Genomic DNA, 16,093 nt, shown 5'->3' on the forward strand with positions numbered 1-16,093 from the left:
GTTTAGTCCCTTACACTGTACCTTAATTAAGAAAAACTAATTAAGTCATATTGTTCATTTCATTCATAATATTATAATTTGACGAGATAAAATTTAAACGAATCATTATAATATTATAAATATTAATAAATTAAGTTATAAATTAAAAATATAAGCTAATTTATAATATATATACAAAATAACAAATTTTAAGTTCTAAAATTTTATGCTAAATTAGTCTAGTAATTTGGTCAAAAATTGGGTTTGAAAACGTGACTACGTGGCAGTACGTTGAGGGTAAAATTGTAAAATTACTATACAGAAGGAGGCATTCCACATAATTGAATAAAATATAAAAAGCCAGAAAGGGAAAAACGAGTGAGTAATTTTAGGCTGATTTGCACAATTCCACAGTGGAGAGAAACTAAGCTCAACGAGGGGGAACAGCGTGGGAGAAGAAGAAGAAGAAGAAGAAAAGAAGAAGAAGAAGAAGGATGAAAGAAGAGGACATAAGCTCCCAAAATACAAACATTAACAACACCAACAATAATTCTAGCGATCAATTGCTGCGCGTTAGATCATATTCTCCACCTCATACTCCTGCTGCGAGGTATTCTCTGCGCATTTGTTTCGTCTTTTAGGGCTCGCTTTGTGCTTCAGCAAGGACATTCATTTCTTTATCCGAGCTTTAGATAAGTAATCGCATTTAATTTTCCTTTTGCGTGGAATGATTTCCGGAACATTAACGCTTTGTTGGTTTCTCTAGGGTTCTTTGTTATTGCGAATTTTTTTTTTTGGGGAAAAGATGTGAAGTGTCATTTCACGTGATTTAAATTGCGAGGGAGTACGACGCACTTATGTAATTTGACTACGTTTTTATTATTTTTTCTTTACTGAGGAAAAATCTCAATTTTGTTATTTGGCATTAGGAATCTGCTAGAATTTTTGAATTGGGACATACAGCTCTTCTGTTTGAATTTCAGTTTAGTGCGAAACTATAATTAGGGATTAGTTGTTGCTACGTGTTTGTTTTTAGTTCGTGCTAGCCTTATTTGGAATTAATCAGGTTTTGCAACTTACCAGTTCTGCAGGGGCATCTTCTCCTGCTGTTCCGGTTAATGTGGGCAGTGTGGAATGGTCAGGTCATGGACATGGGTTATCCCGACCTTCATGTAGGCCCTGGGACAGAGGAGATTTACTCAGGCGTCTTGCTACATTCAAGCCTGTAAATTGGTTTGGGAAGCCTAAGGTATTATAGTTCATCTCTCCTTTTATTTTAAAAATGAATCTTTTTCTCCGTCATGACCAGTATATTTGTCTATTAACGAGAATGGACGTCTGATTTGTCTGTGCAGTTTTTGATTTAGATATTTAATGTGTTTTAGGTAATTCAAAACAGCCTGGGATGAATCATTTTAAGCATATTGCTCTATATTGCCTTTATATGGAACAGTACTTACCTTACTGGAGATATTCCAGCAACAGATGTAGAAAGCTTGAGTTTGACATTATTTTTCATATATGAAGTGTCAATTATTTGACCTTTTATTTCTAATTTGATTTTCAGTCCCGCTTATCTTTTCTCATGCAATGTTTTGTCAGTTTCCACTTGATTGAGATTGTTGACTTGAGCTTTTTCCACATTTTATTTGCAATATTCTGCTTTCATGTCTTATGCAGGCTGCTAGTTCATTGGCCTGTGCTCAGAGGGGTTGGGTCAATGTTGATGTAGATAAAATCGAGTGCGAATGCTGTGGGGCAAGCTTACAATTTGGTTCACCAGCTTCTATGATTCTCTCGGAAGGTCAATTCTCACTCATACTGTAGCTTATATATTGACTTTTGGATTACCTTTGTTAATGCCCTTGCTTCAATCAAGTTGATAAGAAGCTTTTCAGTTATACAGTGAAGAGATAGGTGATAAAAGACCATATAAAGCTGCGTCAAATTGGAATTTTAACAGAACCCAAGTGCAAAATTCTTGAGTATCATCTTATGATTCATTCAAGTTTAATGTTCCTCTTATCCTGTCATGATTCCGAGAATGACGAGGACTAGATGTAATGTTGTCATTAGCATCAGGGTACCTCATCAGCATTGCTGTTACATACCATTTCCAAAATAAAATTAAAGATCTGTAAGCTGAATACCTCATCAGCATTGGTGTTAAATACCATTTTTATGTGATGTGTAATTCAATTTATACTCGGTATATGGTTACAGTAACAGTGTTATCTCATTTATTCATGTCTAGCATATTATCATTCAATCTGTGATTCTTCCTCACTTTAATTGTATGCTGGTAATAGCTGATAGCAATGGTGAAGAATTTGCCAAACAGCTTGATGGAGGGCATCAAACTTCTTGTTCTTGGAAAGGAAATAGCTGTCCAGAATGCTTGGTGCAATTCCCTCCTACTCCTCCATCAGCCTTAATAGGGGGATACAAGGATCGATGTGACGGACTTCTGCAATTTTACTCTCTACCAGTTATATCTGCATCTGCAATTGAACAGATGCGAATTTCTAGGGGTCCCATAATTGACCGCCTTTTGGCTCAAACCCAAGTTTACACCTCTGGAGAATTGGGTTATAAAATGGAGAATATTTCTGGAATTGAAGCTTCTAGAGAAGAGGTGTTCAACATTTACTCTCGTGTAAGATCTTAAGAAATTCCTCATACATGTTACTAATTTGTACCTTACAGGATTTGAACTTCCTAGTGGTATGATATGTATTCTCAATTCATTTTCCTCATCTGTAGGCCCAAAAGCTGATAAGCCTATGTGGGTGGGAACCTAGGTGGCTTCCAAATGTTCAAGACTGTGAAGAGCATTCTGCTCAATCAGCTAGGAATGGCTGTTCTTCTGGTCCATCTAGAAACCGTGGTCATCTACAGGATGCTGGTTTAAGCAGGAAAGTGTTGTCTACTTCATCCAGAAAAATTACTGGCAATGATGAAGTTCTGGGTCCTGAGTTTAAATGCGAATCTAGGTCTCCTTTGTTGGATTGTAGTTTATGTGGTGTCACTATCAGAATCTGGGATTTCTCTACTGTTTCTCGTCCAGCTCGGTTTGCTCTTAATAATGTTGATCTTCCTGAAACAAGCAAGAAAATGGGATTAACTCGGGGAGTGAGTGCAGCAAGTGGAATTAATGGATGGGTTGCTACTGATGGTCCAGAAAAAGAGCAGAATGAAGACCATGATGAGGCTGCAACCACAGATAACAGGAGAGTGCCCTTAAATGCAGGTGTAGCTTTAAACCTGACAATGGCTGTTGGATCGTCTTCTGAACGATTAAATAGAATGCCAGAACAGTTCCAAGTTACTGACATGGGAAGAGACTTGGTGATGGGACAGCCTGCTGGCAGTGAAGTTGGTGATCGTGCAGCTTCATATGAGTCTCGCGGCCCTAGTACTCGTAAAAGAAGCTTTGATGAAGGCGGGAGCACAGTTGACCGGCCACATTTAAGGATGCAACAGGCTGATAGTGTTGAAGGAACTGTCGTGGATCGTGATGGCGATGAAGTCAATGATAGTAAAGAGTATTCTGCTGGCCCTTCAAAACGGGCTGCCCGTGATTATGATGTTCCTGGAATATATGGCCACTCATATAGGAGAGATTCTTCTGGTGCTGGACCAAGCCATTCACTGGATATGGGGATGGACAGAGATGCAAATAGGTATGATCCATTTAACCAAGGAAATGCACATGTTATGGCTGCACCATCAACTAGAGATTCTACGCATGTATCTTCTATCATTGCAATGGATACAGTCTGCCATAGCGAAAATGATGATTCAATGGAGAGTGTGGAAAATTATCCCGGAGATGTTGATGATGTCAACTTCACCTCTATGGCAACATTTCAAAGTCCAGATCTAAATGATCCATCAGAGCTAAATTGCAGTAATCAAGCACAGCAGAGTACATGCTTCCAACCAGTTGCTGTTGGAGCTGCTGGTGAAACAGGTGTTAGCAGCACAAATGATGAGGAAGTATTGAATGCAGAGACTGTTACAGCACATGGAAGAGATGGGCTCAGTTTCGGGATCAGCGGAGGAAGCGTTGGAATGGGTGCTAGTCATGAAGCTGAAATTCATGGGACGGATATTTCTGTCCACAGAGGTGATAGTGTTATTGGAGACATTGAACCAGTCGCTGAAGTAATTGAAAATCAAGGACAAACAGGTGAATCTGCTCCAGATAATGGACAAACAGATGATTTTGTTCCAGAAGGAATTGATCGAGAGGATCCTCATGGTGATAGTCAGGATGTGGTGTTTCAATCTGTAGGGAGGGCAGATAGTGGTTCAAAAATTGTGGGTTCACCAAAAGCTGAATCTGTTGAAAGTGGTGAGAAGACCAGTAATGTCCGTGCTTTGGTACTTGAGAACAGTGTCCATCCATCACTGTCTTGCAATGCAGTTGTTTGTTCTGGTTATGAAGCATCTAAGGAAGAGGTGACACAGACTGGCAAGGCATCAGCAACTATAGATTGTGCGTTCCTTGAGTCAGGATATATGGTTGCTAATGGCATAGGTACATTATTTTTCCTTCCTTGAGTCTTTCTTTCTCTCTACACACACACACAAACATGGGGGTTACACCCATGTACACTATCTACTGTTGCATGTGAAATAGCACACAGTTTAGAAGTGCATGTGAAATGCTAGTCAAATGAAAATGAAGGAGCAGTAAGTTTTTTAGCACTAGGGAAAGTAGTTTCTAGATGTTTTCCGATTTAGAAGCTCTTAGGGAGAGTCTGAATGCTCAAGAGAGATGTCTGAACAATTTTTACTTTCAAATATGGTAGCTAGGTGTTTTCTTTTTTCTGAAATCAATGGTAGCTCGGTGTTTTGATGGATGGGAATAGACCAGATGGATTGGGAATGAAGCATCAAAAGTCTTGCACTGCCAAGCTGAAAGATCTCATAAATTTTCTGTAGCAAAAAAGGTTATAATACTGTAGCATTGAAGCTGTTTGTTGAGTCAGTTAAAGGAGAGCACTTGCTTTAGTGTGGGGCTTTTGTTTTTTATATGTTTTTAAGGATAAATAGTATGTGGTTATTTTGATACAAGTTTTCATCTGACTGCCATGACTTTATTTTTCTTGCGTTCAAAAGACATCTCTTTTCTTGTTGAGACTGGAAAATTCTTTTCATTATGATTTCTCTGATGGGCTCCTAAAACATTTACTGTTTTACTCTTACAAGCTCATAACTTAGCAACTTTCTACCTATGTTTGATGTGTCAATGGTACTTTTCAGCCAACTGCTTTTTCCCACCCTTGAACTTATGTTTATAAAGTTTCAATCAGAATTTCGTCCATTTCTTTCCATCTGATCAACATGTTTTGTCATGGGTTCAAAAGACATTTTCTTGTTGTGGCTGGGCATTTTTCTAAAGTTATTTCTCTTATTGGCTGAAGAATCATTCACTGGTTTACTTCAGTCCTAAATTTGTTAGCTTCTTCCTAGCCATTTAAATATGTTAATCATATGAATCTTAGGAATGTTTTGAATCCAACTAGGTCTTCCCCACCCTTGAACTCCCTTGTTTGTTTTTTAGGTACAAATAGAATTTCATTTGTTTCTTCTGGCTGTTGTTAGTATTTTCATTTCAAATCATTGTGTTGGAAGTGACCTCTGGAGTATGATAACTCATATTCAGGGCCCCCAAACGGAGAAAGCATCAATGACGAAGCCATGGAATTTGATCCAATTAAGCATCATAATTGTTTTTGTCCTTGGGTAAATGGAAATGTAGCTGCTGCTGGTTGTAGTAATATTGGCTCCAGTTCTTCTGGTGCTGTGGCACTTTGTGGATGGCAACTAACTTTAGATGCCTTGGACACCTTCCAGTCAATTGGGAATGTTCAAATTCAAACCATGGAGTCTGAGTCAGCTGCATCTCTGTGCAAGGTTTGTTGGTTTTATTTCAGTTTTATTTTGAAAATATAAATATATTTTTTTATTATTCTACCTCTCTAGGTCTATAAATTAAAGTCTCTTTTGATTTAAAGTCTTTGTGGATTTTGTTTTAGTCCAAACTTATTTTACAATTTACTTCTAGCATTTTCATGAGATCCAAGTTTTCTTAATTGTAGCTTCTTGTGGCAGCGCCAGGAGGCGGCCGAACTTGTCAAACTTGACTATGAAAATGACATTCTAGTTTGCATTTTAATATATCTTCTGCAATTGCCTGCTTCATCTCTTTCTCTACCAGTTATCCTCTTTCCTTCTTATTAAATAGCAGTGTTAAAGTTGGATTACTTCTGATAAGCTCACATAATTGTCATCCTACCAAATTTTGAGATGGAACTAGATCAGCTTGAGTTCAGATTGTGGGAATCCGTTCCCATTTTCTTAAGTTTCCATTTAAGAGTAATTTTCCTCTTTTCTTGTCTTTGGTTGGTAAAAGAATAAAAGTCAATTGCAAAATCTTTTCTGGTTGAAGGAAAATGGAACCAATAAAAGAGGGAAAACGACCTTCCCTTCAGAAGGGAGTTGTTTTTGTTTTCTTTGAGACTATATAAGGCAAGTCTTTTTCCTTTTTAAAAAGGAAAACTCTATTGTTATAGTTTTTTTTTCACTATTTTAATTTTTGTGGAAAAATGAATTAGTATGATTTCATTGAATATTGGGACCCTATATATATATAAGTGAATAGCAACAATGGAAGGAAACAATATTAATTAGAAAAATTACAAAGATCCAAGGTATAGTAATTACAAAGATTACAAAGATCCAAGGTATATTACTAATATACCATTTGCCCTAATGAAGCTTTAATTCGTATTTTTGACACTTCTCATCAAGCTGGTGAATAGATATTATTCATCAACAGCTTGACAATGATTGTCTGAAATCCAGAATTACTTAATCCTTTAGTCAAAACATTGGCAAATTGTTAAGTGGTGGCCATGTATGGAGTACAAATCAGCCCACTATCCAACTTCTCTTTAATAAAGTGCATGTCTACTTCAATGTACTTAGGTTTATCATGTTGTACTGGATTATGAGCACTGTTAATCTTTAACTTGTTTTCGCAGTAGAGTCTCATAAGTCAATCCTATTGAATCTTCAATCTTCTAAAATCATCTTCAATCATAGAAGCTCATACACCTCTTGGGTCATAGCCTTAAAATCTGATTCTACACTAGATCGGGTTACTACATTTTGCTTCTTAGTTCTCCAGTCACTAGATTCCACCCAAGAAAAAGTACAATGCCCAGAGGTGGATCTTTTGTCAAATGATGATCCAACATAGTATGCGTCAATGTATGCTTTAAGAAGCAGTTTATTATTTCTTTTGGACATAATTCCCTTCCTCGGGATGACAGCCATTTATTTAAGGGCTGTGTGGGGTGGCAGCTTGGTAATGGTGAGGATATTAGATTTTGGGAGGATGAATGGATGGGAAGATTTAAACTTAAAGAACGCTTTATCAGAATTTTTGATATTGCTAGCAATAAGGAGGCGAGGGTGAAGGACATGTATGAAAATGTGGGTGAGGGGAAAGCATGGAATGTGAAAGTTACAAGAAACTTGCAGGACTGGGAAATCAATGACTACTGCAACCAGCTTTTGGGTTTGGGTAGCATGAAGGTGAAGGAAACTAGGGACATAAGAGTCTGGAAGCCTGATGAGAAAAATGGTTTTTCTGTGAAATCGATGTACAATTATCTATGCATAAATGATAGAACTGATATCATTTCAGCACCCTTTAAACAGATTTGGAAAACTGGGGTCCCTCCTAGGATGACTTTTTATACATGGGAAGCCGCTAAGGAATACATTTTGACTATTGATATGCTTAAAAAAAGAGGTAATACCATGGTTAACAGATACTACTTTTGCAAATCAGAAGAGGAGACATGCAATCATCTACTTTTGTGGTACTCGACGACCTACAGCATCTGGAATACTGTCTTGGGTTTGTTGGGCTTAAGTTGGGTTATGGCTGAAAATGTGAGTAAAGAGTTGTGGGCTTGGACAGGTTATTGTAAGAAGAAAAACCATTTGTTCCTATTCCGCTAACTATTTTTGGATTGTGTGGAAGGAAAGAAATATGAGAGTTTTTGAGAGCATTGAAACTAACATTACAAATATTAAAATAGATCGATTTGTACTTTTGGTCCTATTTTGTTAAGTCATGACATAAAAAATTGGGATGATTTTGGGAGAGTTATGGACTACTTAATTGACTTGTAACTATGCTATGTACATGGTTGGTACTCCCTTAGTACCTTTGTGAATAATATTACTTCTCTTATATTTAAAAAAATAATAATAATAATTCCCTTCCTCGGGATGCCCTTCAAATAGTGAAATATTTTGTAGGCTGCTTGTAGTTGCATTTTTTTAGGATTGTGCATGAACTGGCTCACTAGACTAACAATATATGCAATGTCTGGCCTGTATATGACAAGTATACCGATTTACGTTCTAGTTTTTGGTGCATTTCCCTGTCCACATCTGAGTCTTCTTTTGCCAGTCCTAGTTTCTAATTGGGATCAATAAGTGTGTTAGCGAGCTTGCATGCAAATTTGCCAGTTTCCTTTAGTATATCAATGACATTTTTATTGGGAAATGAATATTCCTAACTTTAAGTAGGCCACTTCTATTCGGAAGAAATTTTTTAACTCCCCAATTGCTTAATCTGGAGTTAGATGTATGCTCACAACACCAGATGTTGACATGGGACAAACTGAAACAACCTTTAATAGAAGGTGGTTTGGGTTTGAGATCACTTGTTGAATTTAATAAAACATTACAAGAAAAGTGGAAAATGGAGATTTATGAAGGAACAAGGTAGTTATTTGTGGAAATGGATAATGGAGAAGCACGTGGTGGAAGGAATGAGATGGTTTTCTGAATTGCTGAGGAGGCTACATGAGTTGGAGATGTGGAAGAGAATTCGTATGGAGAGAGGGGACTTCCAAGGGTGTATTGGTTGGAGGGTGGGTCAGGGAAGAGAGTGCAACTATGGAGGGATGACTGGATGTGAAGGGGGGCCTTATCCCAGATATTCAATATTTATGCAATTGTTCGAAATGAGGTAGCCACTATTAAGGAGTCTATGGTGGGCAATTGAGGGAACAAGGGACATCAAGCTGATTAGGAACTTAAATGACTAGGAAGTGGATGAGTACATGGAATCTTATTAACTCTCTTTCATTGATGAAAGCGGATCATACAGTAGGGAAGCTGAACTCGTCGGGTAACTTTTGGGTGAAATCTTTTTATGGGCACTTGAGCTTTGTGGAGATGAAGGGGGGAAGAGTTTCCCATCCAGACAGACTCAGAAGGGAAAAGCTATTCCGAAAGTGGCTTTGTTCACTTTGGAGACAGCATGAACTGCATTCTTACTCTGGACAAGTTGATTAAGAGAGGGTAAAATTCTCGTGAAAGGTTGTTATCTTTGTAAGAGTGGAGAATAATCTTGCACTTGTGGTATCCATTTGCGCATAGGCTCTGAAGTTGGCTTATGGACTTTTGGGGTTGTCATGGATAATAGCGTGTTTAGTCAACAGTGAACTCTATGCTTGGGGAGGCTTACGAGAGAATAATAGGATACATACCTTTCGCCACTTTTTGGGTCATGTGGAAAGAAACAAACATAAAGGCTTTGAGGGGATTGAATTTGATTTTGTTAGGTTTAAAGACACTTGGTTTCAAACATTGAGTTATTTGATTAGAGGTTATTCGCTATGTTCTGGTACTGACTTCAGGAACTTGATAGGTATTTTGACTGATTGTACATTCTTTTATATATGGGTTGCACTCCCTTGATGCTGTTGAATACATAATTTTTTTACTCTTAAAAGGATGTAATATACCAAACCCTTGTCATTTGTGTGCCTAAAGCCAAAAGGCTTATCATCAAAAGATGGAAATTGCATAAACTTTGTGTCTGGCTCAACCATAGAGCATCTGGAACTTCCTATAGATCACATCCACAACCATACAAGATAGCTTACTTTGATGACAACAATTTCAGTAACTCAATAATGCTTTCTCTTCCTATTGTTGTAAGTTGTTCCCATGAAAGCGACTAATATCCTTCTTGGTCGACCTTGATTTCATGATCAACATGTCTAGTATGATGAGACTAGATAATTATCATTTATGCTTGATAAAAAGGATGTGCTTTTACCTATGAAATAGAAGGGATGAGTAAATAAAGATGCCTAAAAGCACCCACAATCAATGAAAAGATAAAGAGAATGAGACCGTTGAAGTTGAGAAATGAGAACTGTCATGTCTTCCTAAGAGTGTAGATTTTGAGGTTACTCAAGACCTTTCACTATTGAAGAAGAATCAAATGGAAGTTCAATGCAAGGAGGAACCTAAGCCAATAATTTGGTCTAGTAATTCAACTCAAGGATGAAGTTGAAGCACAAATTTACCAATATTTTGATTTCATCATACTATCAAAATTTTACATTTCTAAACAATATGTGTTTCTATTATGTTTGGTGCTAGAGAGAATGATCGTGCATAATGCTTGTTAAACTTTCATTAAGGAGCTTGAAGATCAATGTTTTACATTATTCACCATTTGGAGACTTGTGGTCGAGTTTTCTCTAATCAGGGAAGAATGATGTGGAATAGATTAGTTATAGATTATGCTATTTAGTAACTTTAGGATTTTATTCTTATTAATATTTAATTATTCTATTTGTATTAGTATTTATATTAAGTAGTACTCTTACTAATATTTATTAGCATTAGTATTTCCTCTTATTAGTCTTAGTATTTCCAAGTCTTGTCATACTTGTGAAAGATTTGCTTGGCACTCAATAAGTACCTTTTGTAATCTCTTTGATATCATCATTCAATTATTGAATAATATGTACTTGATTGTATGATTCAAACAAATCTTGGTGTGATAGTTAAGAAACTAGGTGTAATATATAGGTTATCTCCAAATTCTGAAGTAGGCAAGTTAACCCCAGTGTCATATGGGCACTGTTATTTTAAAAATGGTGTTTGTATAGTCCTTTTTGGTAACTTTACAATCTTTAACCAAAAGCACAAATGTCTCATGCTACAATAAAATTTAGCATCTTGAGCCATAAACGGTAAGAGCTTGTATAATTTGAGTCCACACTATTAGCATCTTATATGTACCTAAACATATTTTTATTATTTTTTCAGAAGATTTGTTAAGTAACCTATGTTAAATACTAGATAATAATTTCTTTTTTTTTTTCTTTTTATCCAAAAATAAAGAATAGTTTCTATTATTTAGTTTATTGTTGGTCTCTGTTGCCTATGCTGACAAGAGAACAATCAACTTATACATTGGATTCTTCTGAGTCAGAAATGTAATATTGGAACTTGGAAGATCTTATTTTAGCCGAAAAAGTTATGGAATATCTTGCAGTGTAGTGTGACAAATTCTCCTTCCCCAACCCCATCCTCTAATTATAACTGAAGGAAAAAGGAAAAGCTTTCTTTTAGACTCTTTTAGGTAATGACTTAAGAAGTTGAAGGATTCTTATAGGTCTTTTGACATGTTTTCTGACATGTGTTATCTGCAGGATGATCATCGAACACCCTGCCGGAAGCTGTTGGCTCGTCATTCCTTTGTCAAAAACTGTGGGCAGAACTAGGAAAGATAAAAGCAAAGGTAACTACTCAAAACCTAATCTTTCAGTTCTGAACAGCAAAAGAAATCTTATAACTAGTTTGGTTTATGGCTCACTGATGCATAAATGTGTGTTTTACCTTTGTGACTTTCTATTAATCTTTAGATAAATGGGTCCATGAGTCATGTGCAAGGTATATTGTTTTATTGTATTTCAAAATCTTCTATTAAGTGATTCAAGCATTTGGGGACGTTAAATTTCTTTTTCATTCATTTAAAGTGACCTTAGTGATACTATAATTTGGTTTTATAATATTACAATAGTATTTGAAGATTCAAGCTTAAAGAAGGGGGGGAGGACGTGGATATTAGGATAAAGTGGAATATGGTCTTCTCTTTTGCCTTACAAATTTTGTGAATTTGTTATTTTTTTGCCTTGTAAATTTGGTTCTCATGGTTTGCATGGTGATGATGGGAACAGTGATGATTTTGTTTGTTTTTGTTTTCTGTTTGTTGATGCTATTGTTGGTGGTTTCTTACTACTAGATTTTATGTCAGTCTCCGATGGCACATTGAGAAGATGCACATTGCCCGTACATCAGCCTACGCAAGCTTCAAAAAGATCCACATTGCCGGCTTGTCTTAGGGGGAGGAAATCATTGTTTGTTTAGATTCATGGAATTTTAAATATTATATAAGAACAATCTTGGTAAGATAACTAATTTATAGTCTGTTCGTTTCTTAGGATGGTAATAAATTAATAATGATGGATTTCGGCTTTGCCCAATGTTGAATTTATATCTCCATTTCTGCAATTTTGATTTTCTTCTATGAATGGTGTTGTAAATTCACCACTATTTTTAACAGATATTGTCTATTTATGTTAAGACAATGAAAACTAAAACTTTGTTCTGTGCTAGTATTTGGCATTTGACAGCACAATGACTTGGTGAGATAATAGACACCTTTATAGTTTTTGTGAAGCATTTGATCACTTGCCGGCATGTTTTCTCTCTTCTATTTGGACTTTGTTCTTTTGCTCTCCTTTGCTTCACTTTGCAGGCAGTTGAATTTTCCTTGAAGGTTTCAAAATTCTGTCAGGAAATCTTCTGTTTCCATATTTTTTGATTCAGTCGTGCTGATTTCTCAATTGCTTGAAATGTAAATTTGGAGAGTTAATTGAACAGAATGGCAAACGTTTAGCTTTCTTCTTTAGGTGCATTCGGCTCTTTTTTTTTTTTTTTTTTTTTTCTAAAACTGTTTTATGGTTTATTTAGCATATTACTTACAAGTTCTATATCAATCATAATTTTTGCTGTTTGAAAATCCTGAAGACAAGGGCATTAATGATAGTTTTTGGTTCTTGAAAATTCTGAAGAGACAAATCCAAATGAGAAATAGAATTGTAGGATTGATTTATTTAGTAAATGAGATTTTAAATTATATTTTGATTAAAATATTTCAGTAATAAATTGATAAATTAAACTTAATAAGTGTAACGATTTCGAAATGTCCAAATAAATAAATTATAACTTAAATGCGGAAGTGAAATAAATAATTAAGATTTATATTTTTTATACATAATTTTAAAGTTCTAAATAGTGTTATTGAAATTAATCTTTTGAAGGAAAAACAAAAAAAAATAAAGAAATAAATAGAAAATAAATAAAACTGGTATTCTACTCGCAACCCTCTTTGGATTGGGCTCTGCATTCTGGTCCTTTTGATCTGAAATAGTTAAATAAGGAATGAGCTATACTATCCCAGTAAAAATATCACGCTACTCATCGATATAGAAATGAAGGTTGGTAAAAAACTAAAATAACTAATTGAGCACTTAATTAAACAAATACATTTATTAATAATACAACCATTTACCATCTACTTACCGCAACGAGATTTATAAAAGTAACCTATAGAGACAATAACATAACACTTATCATGATTCCATATGCAATTGGTAATAGGCACACATTATAAATCCATATTCAATAAATCAAACAACAATCTTTCCTTTTATCGGCCTACTGGTATTCATGGGGGTTCATAAGTATGTCTCCGCTACGCGTGAACTCTTTCCTTCAACATTATCAATTAAAGGACTATTCCCATACTCCATCCACTATGAGCGTCAAACCACTAAACTTCAATACCCCGCTCGGTATAAGAATGAAACGGGTTGTCTCCATACTCTGTTCAGTATGAGCGCCAAATTACTAAGTTTCGATACCCCGTGCAGTATAAGACAACGTTCACAGTAGGGTTCCCTATTGTACCTAATCCGTCCACCATCTCTTAAGATATCCAGTAAGGCTGTCGTTTCATCCATTTACTTAATCACACAATTTTTTCATTTTCATTTAGTCTCCATTTTTGAAATCAACTGTAATCACATAACTAAACAAATATGCATAAGGGAATGCAATCATATCTCGATTTTCTAATTTAACATTAGTCACGTAAGGCAGCATTACATGCATTCAAACCATAAAATTGATAAATCAGATAATATCATGCATTTAAACTATAAAGTAAATCAACAGAAATCAATAAAAAATAATTTCTGATTATGTCTCCATTAGTAACTCATAATTAATTATAGATATTTTTTAAGTTTCACGAAATACCATATTATTTAAAATTAAACTTCAATTCCATAATAGAGGATAGAGTGAGGGATTCTTACTCAAATTTGATGCTTGAAAGGCTAAACTGTTGACTGCACCTATTGGCAATCCCCGGATACCCTGAATTTTTCTTCGAAAATTAAAACGCGTTATAAGTATCTACAAATATTCTAAAAAATTAAAAATCAGCCTCAAGGTCCAATTTTAGCCAATTCCAGAATTCCAATACGGCGGCTCCGTCGTGCTCTGGCGATGGCGTTGCCGCGACCGGCGACAGTCTGCCTTATGTCAGTTGTTTTCAACTGAATTCAGCCGATTTTACATCGATCCTTATAAGAAAACTAAGGGGCCTCGGTTGGTCTAAAAAACACAAAAAAAATCAAAACTCACCGACGGCGGGGCTCTCCGGTGCGATGACTCCTCTGGCTCACATTGTGGTTGGGTGTTTTACTCCAGTCAACCTGTAGATAAGGAAACGGTGATCATAATGGTGGAAATATTATGCTGAACGGAAATCGGAAGGGGCCTCATTAGAGGCGTTTTGTAAAATTTTCTACGACGGCGCCGTCGGGATTTACCCGCAGTTTTCGGCCAATCACTAGTCATTTTGCTTCGATTTGGCCATATGGGTGTTTAAAATTGAATTCTGAGCAAATAGGCAATTTTCACCTATTTTGACAGTCGGAAAGGGCTCCAGTGCGGTGGCAGGTAGCGACGGCTCTCTTTCCCGGTGGCTGAGTCTTCTTTTCCGACAAGGGCGACTGGCGGCTAGGGTTAGGGTTTGGTATGAAGAGAGTTATTTATACTCGTCTCCTTTTAATCTGGACCGTCCGATCGCGATTAAATAAGGAGTTAATATGAACCGTTCATCGCGATCCAATCTGGATCGTTCATCCCGATCTAATCTGGACTGTCCGATTATGTTTAAATCTGACCGTCTGATCGAGTTTGGGGAGGAAATGTATTTGGACCGTTCATGCGCGCGGGAACGGATCTGAGCCGTTCGATCGCAGGCACGCGGATCGCCCACGTGGCCTCTCGCGTGGTATCGCATCAGCGCCTGTTGCCACCCGGTGCGTCCGAATTTGTCGGGGCTGCTGACCGGGCATTATACGCGACAAAATTTTTCTAAATTGTATTTCAACCTTCAGTTTTCAATATTTCTTTCAAAACTACATCCATAACCTAAATTTTCTCCAATTTTTCTCAAAATTGTTTTCAATTTCATCATCCATCAAATTTACTTCATTTTTACTCTAAATTAAAATTAAAAAAATTACATTTAAATTAATTTAATTTATATTAAATTTAAACTTAGGCATTACAATAAGTATTTGAAATTGAACTCTCCTGTTATTGTTATTATTAGACCAAAGAATTTTCATATAGTAGTTATCAATTGTTTTATTTAAAGTATAAGGCTTTATAAAACCTCTTTTGATTATTTTGGATTTGAGATACTTTGGGTCTTAAGGAAAATTATAATTTTTACCAGTTGTTCAAAAACAATTGAATAATTATTTTTCTAATATAAATACTGAAAATAATTAACTAAGTTTTGCATAATTTTAACCTTTGTTATTTATTAGTAAAAAATGTCAAAATAATTAATTATAAAAATTTTTTCTCTTAAAAATTTATATAATTTAAGATTGGCCAAGTCAGAAGATAAAACTGTAATTTGTTGTAATACCCAAACTTTTTATTATTTTTTTTTTATTAGAATTATTTTCATTTTATTTTATTTTAATAATTAATTTATTTTGTAATAATTATATGTTTTAATTTAATTTAATTTAATTTAATTTAATAGAAATAAAAATAATAATAATGATAAATGGGGTAAAATTATTTCTAGGATTTAATTGAAATTGATTTTGGAAAAAAT

General features: G+C 35.5%; 1 protein-coding gene across 2 annotated transcripts; it reads left to right on the forward strand.

Annotated features, from left to right (window-relative positions):
- Positions 1-355: 355 nt before the first annotated feature.
- On the forward strand, positions 356-12,376 carry LOC110826442 (IAP-like protein 1). Of its 2 annotated transcripts, none has more exons than XM_088218381.1 (8): positions 356-589; positions 1,063-1,228; positions 1,660-1,783; positions 2,289-2,635; positions 2,743-4,522; positions 5,654-5,904; positions 11,532-11,620; positions 12,125-12,376. In XM_088218381.1, the coding sequence occupies exons 1-7, from the start codon at positions 474-476 to the stop codon at positions 11,601-11,603; spliced, it is 2,856 nt and encodes a 951-aa protein (XP_088074507.1). In that variant the 5' UTR covers positions 356-473; the 3' UTR covers positions 11,604-11,620; positions 12,125-12,376. The 2 variants fall into 2 exon arrangements, with proteins under 2 accessions (XP_088074507.1, XP_088074508.1); XM_088218382.1 differs by having other exon boundaries at positions 12,137-12,376.
- The last annotated feature ends 3,717 nt before the right edge of the window (positions 12,377-16,093 follow it).

Source organism: Carica papaya, chromosome 4 (genome assembly GCF_054855325.1).
Source record: "Carica papaya isolate Zhongbai chromosome 4, ASM5485532v1, whole genome shotgun sequence".
NCBI classification, from domain to species: domain Eukaryota; kingdom Viridiplantae; phylum Streptophyta; class Magnoliopsida; order Brassicales; family Caricaceae; genus Carica; species Carica papaya.